This window comes from Dendrobium catenatum, unplaced genomic scaffold, assembly GCF_001605985.2.
Source record: "Dendrobium catenatum unplaced genomic scaffold, ASM160598v2 original_scaffold_62511, whole genome shotgun sequence".
In the NCBI taxonomy this organism is placed as follows: domain Eukaryota; kingdom Viridiplantae; phylum Streptophyta; class Magnoliopsida; order Asparagales; family Orchidaceae; genus Dendrobium; species Dendrobium catenatum.
The window spans coordinates 450,421-467,750 of record NW_021380961.1 but is presented as its reverse complement, the minus strand read 5'-3'; the positions used below and the strand labels follow the sequence as shown (position 1 = coordinate 467,750).

The window sequence follows — 17,330 nt, the reverse complement described above, 5'->3', positions numbered from 1 at the left end:
TTAGGGTATTAAAGTTCAACGATCAGACTTGGTTGGGTTAATTATGCGTCGGAATGAGCTCGCATCTGATATCTTAAAAGCATCAACCAGCCAAGTTCTGCCTCCAATGCTAAAGGTACTTTTTGTATTCACCTACACGTACATTTTGATTTTAATTCGGGAACACTAATAATATTTTCTCCTCACGAATAGAATCCCACGGTGTGCCAAAACTGCCGTCATCTGAATTCTTGTTCAATTTACCATAAGGTAAAGTAAAATTTCATCATTTTTAATGGCTTTATTTTCTAACTTTATTTATTCCGAAATCATCATAAATTATTTCATGTTGTTTGATTTATTGATTTCTCATTCCAGCTGCAATAATTGAGTTCGTAAGACTTTTTTATTATCTCTAATTAGCTGTTAAATGTATAGAAGTGAGTTTCATTTTTTATAAAAGACAATTATTATTAATTCATATATATTCTATTTACTTATATTTAAAATTTTATTTATCACTTATCATATTACTAAAATTTTATTCTTCTCTCTCCCTCTCTCTCTATATATGTGTATATATTAATAAACATTTTAAAATGAAAGGAAAATCATATTCTAATTAGATTTATTTCTGATATAAATTTCTTTATCAAGATATTTTAAATTTATAAATGTAAATTTTCATCTAAAAATGCATTAATAAAATCACAATTTAAAAAGAATTCTTAGTTTTAAATTATTCCTTAAATATTAAAATTATTTTCTAGATTAAAAAATAAAATCTTAAAATAGAAATTTTTGTCCTTCTTGTTTTCATTAAAATCATATTACATTTTATTTAAAAAAAAAAACTTAAAATTATTTATAAATTCCTTATAAGGAGAATCCTAACATTTAGACGCTCAGTCTTCCTTTCTCGACAACACAGTGCGTCGTTGGCCTCACGCACAGCTTCGTCACCTTCAGGCACCACTGCCGCTTTCGATTGCACATCAGTTCGTAGGTTCTCTCTCTCACTCTCTCTTTCTCTCAGTATTTCTCGGTCTCTTCCGGTCTCCCTCTCTCTTTCGGTTTTAAAGAGACGAGGCCTTTCATTTTCCTTGCGACTACTGGAGACGGAATTGTCGTAGTTATTTCGAATACTCGTTCCATCTCCCCCGACACCAAGCATTGAAAACTACTCACTTTATCTTCTGTGACTCCAAGATATGGGAGCCATACACTTAGGTTCGAGATGTTACAGTTTTTCTTTGTAAGGGAATAAAATGCAACTAGCTTTTCAAGGGCAATAACAAAAATTGTGAATGGAGTGTATGGTTAGTTCTTAATGATTTATGAAAATGAGTCTAATTGTTCCGGAAGGATTTACTGCATTTATTTTCGAATATCTGCCAATGGTTCATTTGAAATTAGTAATTTATTATATGAATTGTTTTCATTAAATACCATCCAGGGATTTTCTTGCTCTATTTTTTTTTTAAAATCCTGAATTGAAGTTTTCAATAAATAGAAACAATCAAAATAAGATCATTCCATGAGACTGCATACATTTTGGTAGTTATTTTCATTTCCTTGGGCAAACATGCTAAAAAGGGAGCAATTGCTAAATATTTGGCAAAGGGTGAACCTTTCATGTCACTTCATTTGCCACACCAGTATTTTAATGTTGACCGTTAGACAACATCATTTAATATCAATTGGTAAGGACATTGACATGTTATTTATCTTATTGAATCATTCACACCTTGTGGCAACAACATGCATATTTTGGCAAATGGCCTTGGTGCATACCTTTTCAGAATCTTGGCATGACCATCTTCAAGTAAAGGCTACCCAGCAATTGTCATCGTAGCTTGGTCCAACCAACCTTTTGAAAAGCTTTGCTAGATCTTCCTTAAAAATTAGTGGTTTGTCCATGCCAAAACTATGTTCAAGCTGGTTAATGTGAATGTATGAAACTTTTGCACAAGTATATTTTGGTGGGCTGCCATTGAACATATGTTATCTTTGACGATAAAACTCTTCTTTATTACTACATTGATACACTTTTGACAATTTATGTGGTCGATGAAAATAAAAATCTATTTCTTATTTTCATTTATTAATGAATCCAAGTGCAACAAAAATTGCGAATGGTTCCAAATTGGTTTGCATGATCATGCCGAACCTATTAGCTCCTAGGATGATATGTGAATATATCCAATAATCATTTAAATTGCTCATATGTGTAGCACTGGACCCCTTAAGATTCTCTTAGGCATTGCCTGCATCTTCAAAAGAACTTTAATTAAACTATAGTTTACATGGAACTTTGGGCTCTTGAAGTTCTATGTGACACTATATTTAGAAAGTAAAATTAATTACATTAATGCATTTTACCACCGTATTGCAGACCTCCTAAGATTACTTGTTTGAAGTAACCTTCTTTTATTGATTTACATATTACAGGCATATGCCGGCAGTTACGAGACTAGCGGCCTTGGTGATTTATATGATAAAAAAACTGGACATTTAAATATCGCCCACTTGGAATTCCTTAAGCATTGGGATCGCTTGATTGACCTGGAAGCAAAAACTTGTCAGGTCTGTTACTTTTTTCCAGCCAAGATGCCGTTATTGCATGCACAATGTCATGTTCTGAGTTAAACTGACCATGCAGATTTCAGGTAGCTAGCAAAGAAATATTTCGAGGTCGGCATCTAAGAGAAAACAACTCAAGTTGTCTCTCTTCTCTAGTTTTAGATGTCGCACATGGAGTTTCAGTTCATGGATCTCTTCAAAATGGCAGATATGTATATCATTTTGTACGCCAGAGGGCATCTCAGCATGATCATGAAATGGTTAACGTAGATATGAAGCAAATTTCGGGAGCAGAAGATGACAGCCTGGTCTGCTCCCTTAGATGCGGGGACTTTGTGGTGAGACACTGGTCTTTTTATTTCCATTCTTTATTTATTGTACTTTGATTATCACTTTATTAATTTTATGAAATCTTTAATCTCAAAAATCAATCGTTTTTCAATTTAACAAACTATAACAGATTGCATGCACAAAACAAACATAGGCACGCTAACTAATGTACGGGAGCATGGTGTGTTGGTAGATGAATGCCTGGTTTCGATTGGATCATATTCATAGTTTGTTTTGCCCACTTTTGCTTCAGTAATTTGGCTCAATTTATTTGGAGGTTTTTCTTTTCTTGAAGAGGCAACAAAAAATATGCTTTAAATGTATTTTTTTATTAATATATGGTTTACTACAAGCACATGCACGCCTCTTCTCACTGAAACAGACACTCTAACTAGTCTCCATCAGATTGTTCTTAATTGATTTCTTTCAGCCTGGGTAAAAAAATAACATCATTTCTTTAGTGGTTTATGCAAATCTTGTTCCCAAAGTATAATCCAATGCGAAGCTTCTAAATGTTCTATATTTTCTAGCAGATGAAAGTTCCTCATTGATGAAATACTATAATCCAGGATGAACAATTTATGTACAAGCATCCAAGGTTTAAAATTGCGCAATTGGGTATTGAGGCGCTTTTTGTTCATGTGGCGAGGCATAAGCCTCAAGGCGTTTTGAGTTGTAAACCTCAAAATTCAAAAATTGCGTAAAGTGAAAATTAAGGTTGGAAGTGATTTTTATGTTATACCCAAATCACATGTTAAATGAGGACTTTCTTTTGAACAATAAAGTAACAAATTGACATACATGAAACAAAAAAAATACATAAGACGGAAAGTGACATGTGATAAATTATGTGAAATAGTGTTGAAATTCAAATATTATAAGAGTAAAATAACATAAAATAACTAAATATAAAAAAAGTATCTGATAACCCAGTTTTCTAATCATTGATATTTAATTCTTAAAAAAGTTGAAATAGTTGGCAACAACATATAAATAATTTACACTGTCATCACTGAGTGGGTTTTTTTGTAGTTGTCGTCATAACAAATTGGTCTCTTCTTTGCCTCATCATGTGGAATCCAATGTTCACAATCTATTTTTTTCTTCATTTATTTATCATCTTTCTTTTTTATAAATGTTTGTCATTACTGTAAAAATTTGAGTAATATTTCAAAATTTTTAGAGGAGGTAGAGGTGGTGGTGGTGTGTGACTTCCAAGTGATCCCCAGCGGTAGTTACAACGGTAGTGGCTGCGGTGGAGGTAGCGGGTTGGAGGTCGAGGCAATTGAGAAGAAGCTATTACAACTCAAAGTTGCATAACAGTGCGATTTGTCCAAGGTTTTAATCTAGGATTTAGATAAGTTTTAATAAAAAAAAATATAAATAGGGTGAGGTGTACGCCTCAAATCTGCGAGGCGAGGTGCAACTCAAGGTGCACTTTTTAACTAAATTGAGGTGCATGTTCCACATGTGCTATGATCTTTATGTCGAGCTCTAAAATGCAAAGATTTGAGATGCTTTATGGATTCTCTAAAAGTGCTCAAATTACCTCGATGATGGTTGTGTTGAATGTTGATCTCAATCAGAGGGGATTCTACCGTTTCAAATGCCTCCAAATTCTTATAAAATACAAATATTTTCAAATTACTATAATTCTCCCTTAATGATAGTTGCATTGACAGTAAATCTCAATTGGAGTGGACTCTACCTTTCAAATACCCATGAACCCTAATGGAAATAAATAACTTTAACAACACCCCATAATGGCCGCATTGAATATAAATCTCAATTGGAGGGTCAATCCTCTGTGGGCTCCGAAAATTCGGCCCCGGCCTCCCCGCCGCGCGATTTTCTTCTTTTTTATTCGGCGAGGGAGTTTTAACTGATAAGTTCCGAGGTAAATTTTGGAAGACAGATGGGTTTGTAGATAAGACACTACCCAGAGATTTCGCCCTCATTTTGCGAGGACTTTATGATCTGAGTTCTGGTTTCCTATAGGCGCAAGCTCCTATAGTTAATTACCCCTCCCGATCACGAGAGAGAACTTTCAATTCAAGCTAGTCGTCAATCAGATAAATTATATCCATAGATACGTAGTATCAGGTGTATAGTAGCAGCATGGGCATAGATTTGGATTTGGAAATTTGAGGAGTTGAGTTTGGATTTAGGTATTTGGAAAGATTGAGAAGTTTGACTATTTAAAATAGAAATTTTCGTCATCATGCCACTTAAAAGCGGATGGTGGGGAGGATTGGATGCATGGGGCCGATCAAGATCCCATGGTTCCGTGTCCCGGGCCATCGTCGGTCCCTGGTTACTTATCAGATGTGGTTAGTCGACCCAACTGACAGAAGGATCCTTGTCGCAGCCATGAGTTGCTTCGAGCCAAGGGACTTGTAGCCTGGGGTTGGATTTTTGTCTAAGGGGACAAATTTGAATCCACCTTACGCTGACAGAGGGCTTTGTGCCCTATCGATCTTCTAATGCCGTATTGATTCATATCTCAAGGATTTTGATGCCAATAAGAACGTATTGGCTCTGGACCATAACCGGTATATCGTGGGTGCCATTTCGGCGGCAAACCACTCGGTTCAGAGGCCCCGGGGCGTCATTAACCGTTTATTCCTGCAGGTTTGCCATTGCGGCTAACCGCGGCCGGTTTAGAGGACACGTCCCACGTCAAAATTACTGCAGGAGATTGTTTTGAGAATGGATCCATGTGATATTTTCGACTAGGCATTTGTGCTCTTTGTACAATGAGCTGAAGTAATTTCTTGATTTGTCCACCCGGCAACGGTTCGGAAGCGGATGGATTTTGCCTTTAAGAGTGATGGATAGATTCCAATTTTTTTAAATATTTTGAATTTTTGGGATTTGATTTGGATTTTGGAGTATGGGTGGCATTTAAAGTATTTGAGAACCCCTCCGGTTGAGATGCACACATCAACAACGAGCCATATCATTCGGTACCTTGAGGTTACTTGAAAGAATTCTAGAATTTTGTAGATGTTTGAGGGCATTTTTTGAAATATATTGGGCCCCTCCGGTGAGATAAGCAGATCAACACGGCCCGATCGGGGTGTTCTGGGTCCATTTCTATTTGATTGAACCCTGTCGACTTCATCAACTTATCGATGGGGATCGGCAGTTTCTCGTGGCTTGTGCCTTTCGTTCATGAATTTTCTTGATTTTTAGGCAGTTGAAGGCCCCTAAAAGGATGTGATTTAAATAATAACAGTCGGTCACTACAACCGTGTAGTCTATTTGATAGTTGACCTGTCGAACTACCTATTGCATCCGTAATAGAAGGATTCGTTCTTTAGGCTTCATTGCCTTTGTTCATGAACTTTCTTTGTTGAGGCCTTAAAGGCGAATATGATTGCTTGGAGACAGCTCTCTGTCTGCTTATATCAGTGTTGCAGGATCGGTGGCGTCTGCTTGTGGATCGTGGGTAGACGCCTTTCTGTCTGCTGCTTCATTAGTGTTTGCAGGATCCGGTGGCGTTGAGATTGTTAGATCTGTTAGGACGCCTATCTGTTGCTTGTATTGTGTTGCAGATCAAGGTGGCGTGGAGTGGTAGATCGTACGAGCCTTTCGTCTGCTTAGTATATGGTCTTGTTGCAGAATCCGGTGGCGTTGAGTTGTAGATCGTAGACGCCTTTCTGTCTGCTGTTATATGTGTTGCAGATTCCGGTGGGTTGGATATTGATGTTGACTCCCCCTTTCTCATTACCTGGGATTCTTCTGGATTATTGATATTTGTTAGATGTGAATATCGTCTCTTCCTGAATTGATTAATCAAGAAGAGAATTGTTGGAACACCGGGAAGTTTGCGTTCTAATTTGTCTCAAACATTTCCTTCCTTCTGTCAGGGGGTGTCCTTTTCGTACATCGGGTTGTCTTGTCTGTACGCGCTTGCCCCACAATCACGTACTTGTAGATGTTTGACCATCGCTTATCGTAGGTGGTATCAATACTTGTGTCCACAGTAGCTCGCTAAGATGCTTACGAACTCTCGCTGTTGTTATCACAGAGTGATTGTAGTATTTGCAGGGACCCATTGTATTCACTACGAGAACTGGAACTGTTCGTTAGGAGACCCATTGTTGCCCTACTCAATTGCTCACGTCACCAATCCAGGTGGTTGATTAGCTATTTGTAGGGACGTTGTACTCACTACGACTTCCTGAAGGTATTTCATTAAAGAAACCCATGACCATCGCATTGTGTCCACCTTTCACCAATCTCAGGGTGGGTTGTGTGCTGTTATTATATTTGTAGAAGGATGGATTCTTTAAATTGCTGAATTTTCCAGTATTGCTTTCTTTCCATGTCAGCAGACATCGTAGGATCGGTCGTAGGAGAGACTTGTACTTGTGCCTCAGTGGCCTGATGTGCTTACGATATGCCCACTGTTGTTATCCACAGTTGTTTGTGGTCATTTTGGAGGGACCCGTGGTATTTGCTACGATCTCCTAGAGATGTTCGTGGGAGAGTCATTGTCACCTTCAATCATATCCACCTTTCACCAATCTCAGGTGGTTGTTGTTGGGTTGCACTGTTTGTAGGGAAGGCGATCCTTCTATTATTGGTCTCCGCTACGCCACTCAATCAACAGGCGGCCGTAGGAGTTTGTGCATCGAGTCTTGTAGCGTACTTTATGTCACTTGACCGTTCGAGTGTTCTTGTAATTGTGATTTTTCGTGTATGATACGAGTTTTGTTCTTCTGTGTGTTTGAGTCCGGATTAAGTCTCATTCAGACTCGGGTTCATCGAATTCACAACTCCCACTTGATGTTGTATAGCACGCATTCAAGAAACGGATTCAAGTTCTTTTGCCGGACTCAAGTGCAAATTCTTATCTGGATTCCTTGTTCCCCTCTTGATTTTTGATTTGAGCTCAAGTTTTGTTCAATTCGAGTACTCGTTCAAGTTCAAATTGATGGTCCAAGGCCCTTTGAAGTTCTTGCAAGTTCAATCTTGTGTTCAAATGTTATAGATTTGATTCAAATATGATTTTATTTCATTTGAATTTGATCTTCAGTTCTGGCTTGATTTTATTTGGATTTGAATTTTAGAAATCATTTGAACTTTGTTTAGGTCTCTGACATGTTCAATCAAGTTCAAAAAGTTCCACTGCTCTTTCTCATTTGGTCCAAATATTTTATTCTTTTGAGTGCGAAACAGGTCCAGTGTAGTAACATTTCACCCGAAAATTCGGCAGGCCTCCCGGCGTCTCCCCGTTTTAGGGGAAAACTACAGAGAAAACTGGGCCTTCCCACCACGGCAATAAAGGCGTGCATGGTAGGTGCCTCTCTTCAGAGGAACCTCGGCCGTGATTTTTACCTTTCCCACCACGGCAATAAAGGCGTGCATGGTGTCTTTGACGGTACCTGTTATAAGAAAAGAGCAGTTGCTTTCCCCCTGCCCGGGGGTACTTATAAATCATTCCGGGCCGCGCAAAGAAAGGGTACACCAGGCTCGCCTGGCCTCGCCGTGTGCGTCGAACCGGTTTCCTTCCTACCACGCTCACTAAAGGCCGGTGCTTAGGTGGTTTGCGCGGTCCGACACGCATGTCGAGACAGAGGAGGGCATGGGGTCGCTTGCTTACCTCAACATAGTGTCGTGCCGGTTGCCCCTCTACCACGCTCAATAAAGGTGCATAGGGTAGACCGCCGGCCCGACACGTTAGTCGAGATAAGAGGAGCGAATGTTGCTCGTTTACCTCGACAGTAGGTGTCGTGTCGGTTGCCCCTCTACCACGCTAATAAAGGCATGCATAGATAGGACGCTGGACTGCACGTTAGTCGAGAAAGAGAGCGAGGGTTGCTCGCTAACCTCATCGTAGGTGTCGCGCCATTGCCCCTCCCACCACGCTAAGAAAAGCGTGCATGGATGGACCACTGACTCGCCATGCATGACGAGGTAAGAGAGCGAGAGGGGAGGCGACTGTCCGCCCTCGTCGTATGCGTCGGACCGGGGTCCCATCCCACCACGCGCAATAAAGACATGTATAGGCGGTATTCTGGTCCGTTATACACGTCGAGGACAGAAGCTTGAGTTTAGGGGGTTATACCTTCGGGGCCGGCGGACCGGCGGTCGTCGGCAATGAGAGCTCGCGGATCGAGGGCACAGAGAGCATCTTCTTTCTTTCCTTCTTTCTTTTTTTTGTAATCTTAATTAATTAAAATTAATAATAATTAAGTTTAATTAATTATACTTAATTATAATTAATAATAATTAATTAAAAATAATAAATTAATTATGATTAAACTTAATTAATTAAAAGATATTTTTAATTAATTATAATTAAAAATAATTAAGTTATAATTAATTAATTAATTAAAATTAATTCCTATTAATCAAAATTAATATACAAAATTTATTTACGGGATTTGGTCGAAGAAGCGCTCGGAAGGCAGAAAGTTACCTTCACAAACGGCGGGCTCCCGTTGATGCTTTCGATCAAATTGCTGCAACTTTCGGTCCAACAGGTAGGGAAAGTCGGAGGAGCGAGGTCGATCAGCCTTGGAGGAGCCGATAAAACTCACGGAAGGGAGAAAGTTATCTTCCCAGCCGAGCGAGCTCCTTGTTCTTGTGTCCGATCAAAATGTTGTGACTTCCGAGCCGACAGGTAGGGAAAGTCGGATGAGCCAAGTCGAACAGCCACGGACGAGGAAGGGGAAGCCGCACGGAAGGGAGAGAGTGACTTCACAGCGAACGAGCTCTCCTTGCTTCCGATCAAGATGCCTTAACTTCCGATCCTACAGGAGGTGTCGTCGAACAGCCACGGAGGTGCCGAGGAAGAAGCGCCGAAGGGAGAAAGTTAACTGCGCGGCGAGCTCCCGTCGTTAGCTCCGATCAAAGTGTCGTAACTTCCGATCGTACATGAGGGGGGAGATCGGAGAAGGTGCGAAGTCGGGCGGCCTGCGATCTCTACGCCTCCTGTGAAGCACCGAAGCCGAACAACAACGAAGGGGAGAGGGAGAGAGCGATTGCGAGAGAAAGAGCGGAGGCCTCCAGCCTCGTTCCCTTTGCCTCTTTTTAACAACGAGCTCGAGTCGTGCGCACGACGTGGGGAGAAGTGACGTCGATATGGTCTGGACGTGCGAGATCGTGGCTTCAACGTGCGATGACAGAGAGGTATGAATTTTTTTTTTGTTACATAGCAAGTCAACATCCTCAAAGCCTATTAAAATTTTAAAATTTAAAATCCAATCAAATGCTAAACATTTAAATACAAATTTAATCACCGAAAATCTAAAACAAAATTCTATCCACACTTCACAACAGTTTGACGATGATGATGAATTGAAGGATAGCTTCAGCTCACAAGAAGCAGATGTCCTGTAGAATACATTATTACAATTTATTCTCAGTTGATTCACCACCAACAAGAACATGACACGTGCCCTTTCACCAGGTGATTTTGTTTTAAAATGACCACTATATTACAGTCACGGCCGAAGACCGTCTATTTCATAATGGTTAAAAGTCTCTTGAGTAATGAATTAGATGGTGCACTCTATAAGATATAAAACATTTTTTTTTTAACTCTTGACTTAAATTCATCACTTTAGACAAACATTCACCTAGTTCTATAAGATATTTTTCGACAAAGCAACCCATTGTTGTCGACAAGATTCCTTCAGTTAGGTTAGGTTAACTATCTCATCTGATTAAGTAGACCATGTACCATGAGAACCCGGGATGAAGGAACCATGGGATCTTGATTGGGCCCGTCATTATTCCCCCATCACCTGTTTTAAGCATATGGTGATAAATTCAAATCATAAACTCTAAAGTCCTATATCAAATTCAAACCCTAAAACTATTGCTATTATATGCTAGGTAATTATTGTGACATACGTAACGTCTAATCCTAATCGAAAGTTCTATCTTGTTATCAAGAGAGGTAATTAACCATAGGGGCTTGCGCTTATGGGAAACTAGAACTCATATCGCAAAGTTCTTGCAAAATGATGGTGAAATCTCTGGGCAGTGTCTTATCTACAACCCAATCTGCCTTCTCAAAATTTACTCGGGAACTTAAATCCGTTAAAACTCTTCTCGTCAACAAAAGAAAGCAGACGTGAAGAGGTCGGGGCGCGAATTTTCGTAGCCTACAAAATTACCACACCATTAATCATGGAAACATCCGATCAAGTGATATCCATATATTAGCTTAACAACTAAGTGATAATGATGAGTGTTTTCAAAACATTCCTCATAAATAGAATCTTGTGAACCATTCGTATCAAAGTCTTCTTGTTTGCTCCCAGAGAGCCCCCCATGTCATTCTTTTGGAAACACATGTACCATCTTTGTTATATGTAATATGGATGGCAAGAAAATACTTGGGAAGTTCGAAGTTCTAGTAACCAATATCTTCTAAATGTATTGCATACTTTCTTCTACCCTTGAGGTATTGTTTTTAGTAAGAAGCATGCCCTTAATATATATCTTAAGAATCAACTTTCCAATGGATGAAAGCTGGATAAAGATAGATTGATTGGTTGTACTCTTCATAGATTGGCATTGTTAAAGATCTTGCATAATTTATTAAACCATGTCTGATAATTTTTCTAAAGCCATATATTGTTTTTCAAAGCTTAAAAAATTTATTCTTTCTTTGAACAAATACTCAGGAGCTTGCTCCTTATAACTAACTCCAAAGAGATCACCATGGAGAAAGGCATTGCTCACAATCATTTGAAGTAAAGTAGATGCCAACCTTGATTAATGGTGATTGAAAGGAGATGAATGAAGATCAATTGCCCCTTGGTAGTGAAATTAGATCCCATGTTTATCAATGCCATGAACTTGTGTTGTTCTTAAGTATGCTTTGCAGAAGTCAATATAATACCATATGAAAACTTCAACGTGAAAGCTAACTGAGAAGTAATTAGTTTGACATTATTTGGGAGTGAAATTAGATCCCATGTTTGTCAATCAAGCAGTACCTCTATTTCAATATCCATTAAACGTTCATTATAAGTTTTGGAAATAAAAACAATGAAGAGAGACAATGTAAATCAATGAAACAAGGAAGATTCTTGGTCATTAACTATCAAGTGGAGTAAAAGATTGTATCAAGTGGTGAATGTTGTATAGTTTTTCTGAATAACAATTGAAAGATGGAGATCAAATATTTTAGGTGAATGCATTGCCAAAGATGATGAAATGGTTGGAGGTGTGTCAAAGGGGGTCTATGATGCATCAACACTTCTTCTCAAAGAGATATGGAGTGTCCGACATGTATCGGACACGACACGTGTTCGACAGACCTCTGACATGTGTCGGATAGTCGAAGATGTGTCCAATTAAAAAAATATTAAAAATAAACTGGACATGTGTCTAAAATATTTTATGAATTTATTAAAATATTATTTATTATATCTCAAATTTTTATTTAGTACAAAAATAAAAACTATATTCTTATTTCCTCTCCAAAGCTCCAATTCAATTGCCTGCATTCAATATCTCATTCTGTGAACATTCTCATTTTCATTTCTCTCTTGTAGGTTACAGCTAAGGTTTCACAACAATGCTTGAAGTCATTTCAATATCGACACCAATGCTGTCATAACATCAATATTTTAAAACTATCTCAAAATCGAAGTTTGAAAATGTGTTGACATTGACACTCGACGTTTGCAATTTCTACACCCACAATCACACCCATATGCCATCTGGACACCTCAACTTTGTCCAATGTCATTGCAACAATGACAACCTACTTTATATCGAGATCAACGATTGACGTCATCTCGAGATCGACGACCGATGTCTACTTGACATCAATGTCTGATGCCCATTACACAACAACGATGACTGACTGTCGAGATCATTGTCGTCTTTTATCTCGATGCCCAAAATGACATTAATGGTTGACTCTCGACATCCTAATATTAATTATTTTATGCACAAATCATAGTTAAATTATTTTTTATTTCTCAAATATTTTAAAGATTTTGTTTGTTCAATTTTATACACTATTTTAAATAAATTAAAAAATATAATAATGTGTCCAACTCGTGCCCGTTCCTTAATTGATGTCTTGTGTTCGAGTCGCCGTGTCAGTGTCTATGCATTCTAAATGGGAGTTTGTTGTAGCTGATCAATATGCAATTAAAGTGGAGCCAGAGCCAGAGCCAGAGTGGGTAGTAGGGCAAGTGATATCAATGGAATAATGGATTAAACTTTTGTAGCGGAGGAGACAATATTACAGCTAGCAGTGTTTAATTAAAAGCTGATTTCCACAAAGTTATAAATCAATTGATAGAGAGATTCACATGAACAATAACATCAAAAGTTTAGGAATAACCCTTAAATACACACTTGATAGTATGAGGAAAGAGTTTATCCTTTATAGGCTGAAGAAGGTTGACTCAAACACAACTGAAAAATTGATGGGTTAAGAACAAAATTGGTTTCTAAGAAAAAATGAGAGAAAAGGGTTTAGTCTCATTCAAGTTTGCTCTATGTCCCATTAAGTAGAAGATTGTTAGAATGGTATCAAGGATATTTCATTATTTATTTTAAACCACATCATTTTGTTGGGTATGATGACTCATGCATGATATCATTTTTAGCAAAGAATGAATGAAAAGTAGGCTGTATCTATTTCATGGCATTTTCAGAATGTAAAACTTAAGAGAATTAGAGAATCTAAAATTTATTTCTTGATAAAATTTTTGAAGACAAAATTTTAGATTTATGTTTTAGTAAATATACTCACATAATTCTAGTGCGGTCGACAATGAAATAGACAAAGTAATGAAACTCTAGATGTGTAAATGTAAGACTTATATCCTAAACATTTAAATGCCCATAATCATAGGGAGTTTAATTACATGATGACTTTGAAATAGGAAAAAGAATAAGTGTGTTCTTTTCAATACACACAGGCTCATATTCAACATTGTGGGTGGCAGGGGTGAGATGAGTAAATCCCAAAAGATAGTGAGGAGAATGTTTGAGTTGATAAGTCCATTGATGAGGAGAGATTCTGGGGGATAGAGCAGTTGACATAATATTGAAGAGATACCATGCATCTCTAATTGAACAATGCCACCAATTGTATTTTTCTATTGAGATCTTGAAAGCGCATTGAGACAGAGAAAAGATTATGGAGTATTAGTGCGTTTTGCTATGACAGTAGATAGATCACAAGTTTATAGCGAAGTTTGGAAGATATAAGATATTCTTAAGAGTTATTGAGGAGAGATGGATGGATCCTTTTCTAGGATCATGAGGAATTCTATCAGGAACAATTACAGGAACTGGAGTTTGCATGGTAGAGGTATAATTGTGTTATTGAATATATACAAATATTATAGAGTTTATTCTCAATTAAGAAAATATATTATTAGCTAATGACAATTAATGGCAAAATATCCCCCGTTGACTTTTCTGTCTGGTATGTTAACCGTTATCATGATATATTGCTGTTGACCTTCATATAATATCCAGAGGAACAAAAGAGAGGAGAAATCAGAGCGAAAAAAAAGTCCTGCGTACAAACCTCATAACCGTTGGATCCACGAAACATGCCTAACTTCTCCAGGAATTCCGCTCAAATCCCGCTGATTTCCTGCCGATTCGGCGCCATTTGCGGTCGTATCCCGTAAATCTTGCGGAAATTCTGCGAGCTTCCTCGCACAATGATCCCATTCGCCTTTATAAAATGCGATCGAGGCTCCCGTTCGCTGGACACGAACTCTCAACCTCCACAAGCCGCAAGCTTTCTCCCGTAGCTCCCCCCACTCTCACGACCTCTCCTCCGACTACACACAATCTCCCTTCTCCCTATGTCGACGCCTCCAGTAGCTCTCGCCACTCCCACAGACGCGAATCCTCTGCCATTCCACTCAACCCGTCGCCTGTCTCTCGTGATCGGGAGGGGTAATTAACTATAGGGGCTTGCGCGTGTAGGAAACCAGAACTCAGATCATAAAGTCCTCGCAAAATGAGGGCGAAATCTCTGGGTAGTGTCTTATCTACAAACCCATCTGCCTTCCAAAATTTACCCCGGAACATATCCGTTAAAACTCCCCTCGCCGAATAAGAAAAGCGAGTGGAGGCTGAGGCCGAATTTTCGGAGCCCACAATTGCATGGTTATTAGCCTCTTTGCCATTTCTTAACCATTAGTACTGCTCATTGAGTACCTTTTGCTCTTTCTACAGCTTTGCTTTTATACTTTGTTTTGTATATTTGTGTTTAGGTAATCAGCTTGGTGAATGGACGTCCAGCAATTGCCCATGGAATCATATGCAGTATTAATCAATTTCGTGTCTCTGTAAGGATCTCGTTCAAAATACTTTTTGGCTTCTCATTTATATCAAATTCTTGGTACTTTTTTTGTCATGTCATACTGATTGTTTTAATATTGCCGGCTACATGTCTATGTTTAACTATAAAATTTAGTTTGCTTTGCTGTTATGTTGTTAGATCTCTCTTTCTCGGCGCCTAAGGATTCCAGGAAGCCATCAGTCTTCAGAAACTAATCTAAATCTTGCTGTGTGGAGGATTGACAAGGATGAGATTTCTACCTCATATGCAATGATGAGGTAGTGTGCCAATTCCCACCTATTTTTGTCAAATATCTGCACATAGGTTCTCCAAGTGCAGTTTTTTGACTTCTTGCATACTTGTTCTATGTCAAAGATTCAACCTTCTGGAGTTGTTCGTTCCGAATTTACAGATTTCCCGGCTTAGAAAAATGGTTGTTGACCTTGAAGTTAGTATATTTTTATTGTTCCATTCTTATTTGAACTTGAAGGTTATACAATATTAGTTGAGTAACTTGAGTTTCCTTATTTTTTTTTGTTGATTTCTTACAGGCACCAAGATTTGACAGTGGTGGATTGCTTAGCCAGGATCCATCTGTATCTTACGTACATTTGGAAAATTGTATAAATGATGACCAACGTAGAGCTATCAAAAAGGTGAAAATTTCTTGTTACCTTTTCTGTTATGTACGATCTAATACTATAACTTGTCGTCTCTTTCTTAAACTTTTTTGAAGTTGTAATTTCTGCAACGGAGCCAAGCATTAGTTTAATTCCCTCCCTTTCATTCACTCGACTTCTGGTTCCAGATACTTTCTGCAAAAGATTACACACTTATTTTGGGAATGCCTGGAACGGGGAAAACTTCCACAATGGTTCATGCTGTTAAGGCGTTGCTGATCAGAGGGGCATCCATTTTATTGACATCATACACCAACTCGGCTGTTGATAATTTGCTTATCAAGTTAAAAGCTCAGGTTATTGCTCTCTAGACATATTTTGAAACAGCATCTTGAGCTGGTTTTACTATTTTAAAGTTATATACATAGCATATTCAGAGCACTTTTAAGAATAAGCATCTCTCCTTGCATTCCCTTCGCCTGTTTTGATGGGCCAGATTCTTGATCTGAGCGGATCTGCTCAGACCCCACACTTTGGGTGGTATCCATTCATTTCACCATACCTCACATTTTTGTAGGAGCCAGCAGGATTCCTCTATTCCTCCACCTTTTTTTTCCTAAGTTAATCACGGTGCTCCCTATGATATCAATATGGTATATTGTCACCATATTCGTACTTCATCTTGCTATACGTCACCTGTTGCTCATGCTTTCTTCTTCTTTTTCCATTTCCTATTGCATCTTTCAGTAGGCTTTACCCACCCGGCAGCCTTTTTTACATCACAGCCCCATTTTTTCTCTACTCCATTGTTTAGTTCCCTTCTTGCTCATTTTTTCATTTTCTATTGCCTTTGATTTTTTAGCGTTCGAAGTGTCGTTTGTCGGATTATCCTTTTCTTGTACTAATTTGTCTTATTATAATTATCCAAGAGGTTCTCCAACACTTTTCTTAGTCTTCTTAAGGTTTTTTAATAAATAAAAAATTTATAACCAGTTAACATGAAGCAGTTATAAGGAATTACTAGATGTAAATCTAAAAATTAAAGACAATGAATGTTAATATAATGGCATAAGAGAAAGTATCCCTAAAAATGAGAAGATTAAAGAAAAAATTGTCATTTGTAGTGCCTTGCTTGCAGCCTTATGAATCTTGGTAAGTGACATTAGTATTTTTTTTATGATGTACTAACACTTGTTCTCAAAGAGACATGCAGTGTCCTACAGGTATTCGACACGACATGTGTTCGATATGCCTCTAACATGTGTTGGACATGCCGAAGATGCGTCCGATTAAAAAAAAAATTAAATATAAATTGGACACCTATGTCTTAAATACTTTATGATTTAAAAAAAATATATAATTTCTTGTATTTAAATTTTATTATTTGAATTATAGAAACTAAATTTTTTATTTTCTATCTACAACACCAAATCAATCGCACGCACTCAAATACCCCATTCATCGAATATTCTCATTTTCATTTCTCTTTGGTGGGTCGTGACTTTGGTTACACAACAATGCTT

The 17,330-nt window shown here is 38.0% G+C and overlaps 1 protein-coding gene across 3 annotated transcripts in view; it reads left to right on the top strand.

Annotated features, from left to right (window-relative positions):
* Nucleotides 1-17,330, top strand: part of LOC110099535 (DNA replication ATP-dependent helicase/nuclease DNA2) — a 49,342-nt gene that overhangs the window by 13,223 nt on the left and 18,789 nt on the right. For 2 of the 3 annotated variants that reach the window (XM_020826727.2, XM_020826726.2), the window contains exons 16-24: nucleotides 5-115; nucleotides 193-249; nucleotides 2,431-2,565; nucleotides 2,649-2,900; nucleotides 15,120-15,194; nucleotides 15,347-15,465; nucleotides 15,563-15,635; nucleotides 15,739-15,843; nucleotides 15,996-16,163. In XM_020826727.2, coding sequence (XP_020682386.1) covers nucleotides 5-115; nucleotides 193-249; nucleotides 2,431-2,565; nucleotides 2,649-2,900; nucleotides 15,120-15,194; nucleotides 15,347-15,465; nucleotides 15,563-15,635; nucleotides 15,739-15,843; nucleotides 15,996-16,163 — 1,095 coding nt within the window. The remainder of the gene's footprint in view (nucleotides 1-4; nucleotides 116-192; nucleotides 250-2,430; nucleotides 2,566-2,648; nucleotides 2,901-15,119; nucleotides 15,195-15,346; nucleotides 15,466-15,562; nucleotides 15,636-15,738; nucleotides 15,844-15,995; nucleotides 16,164-17,330) is intronic. The other variant, XM_020826728.2, reaches the window with a different exon arrangement.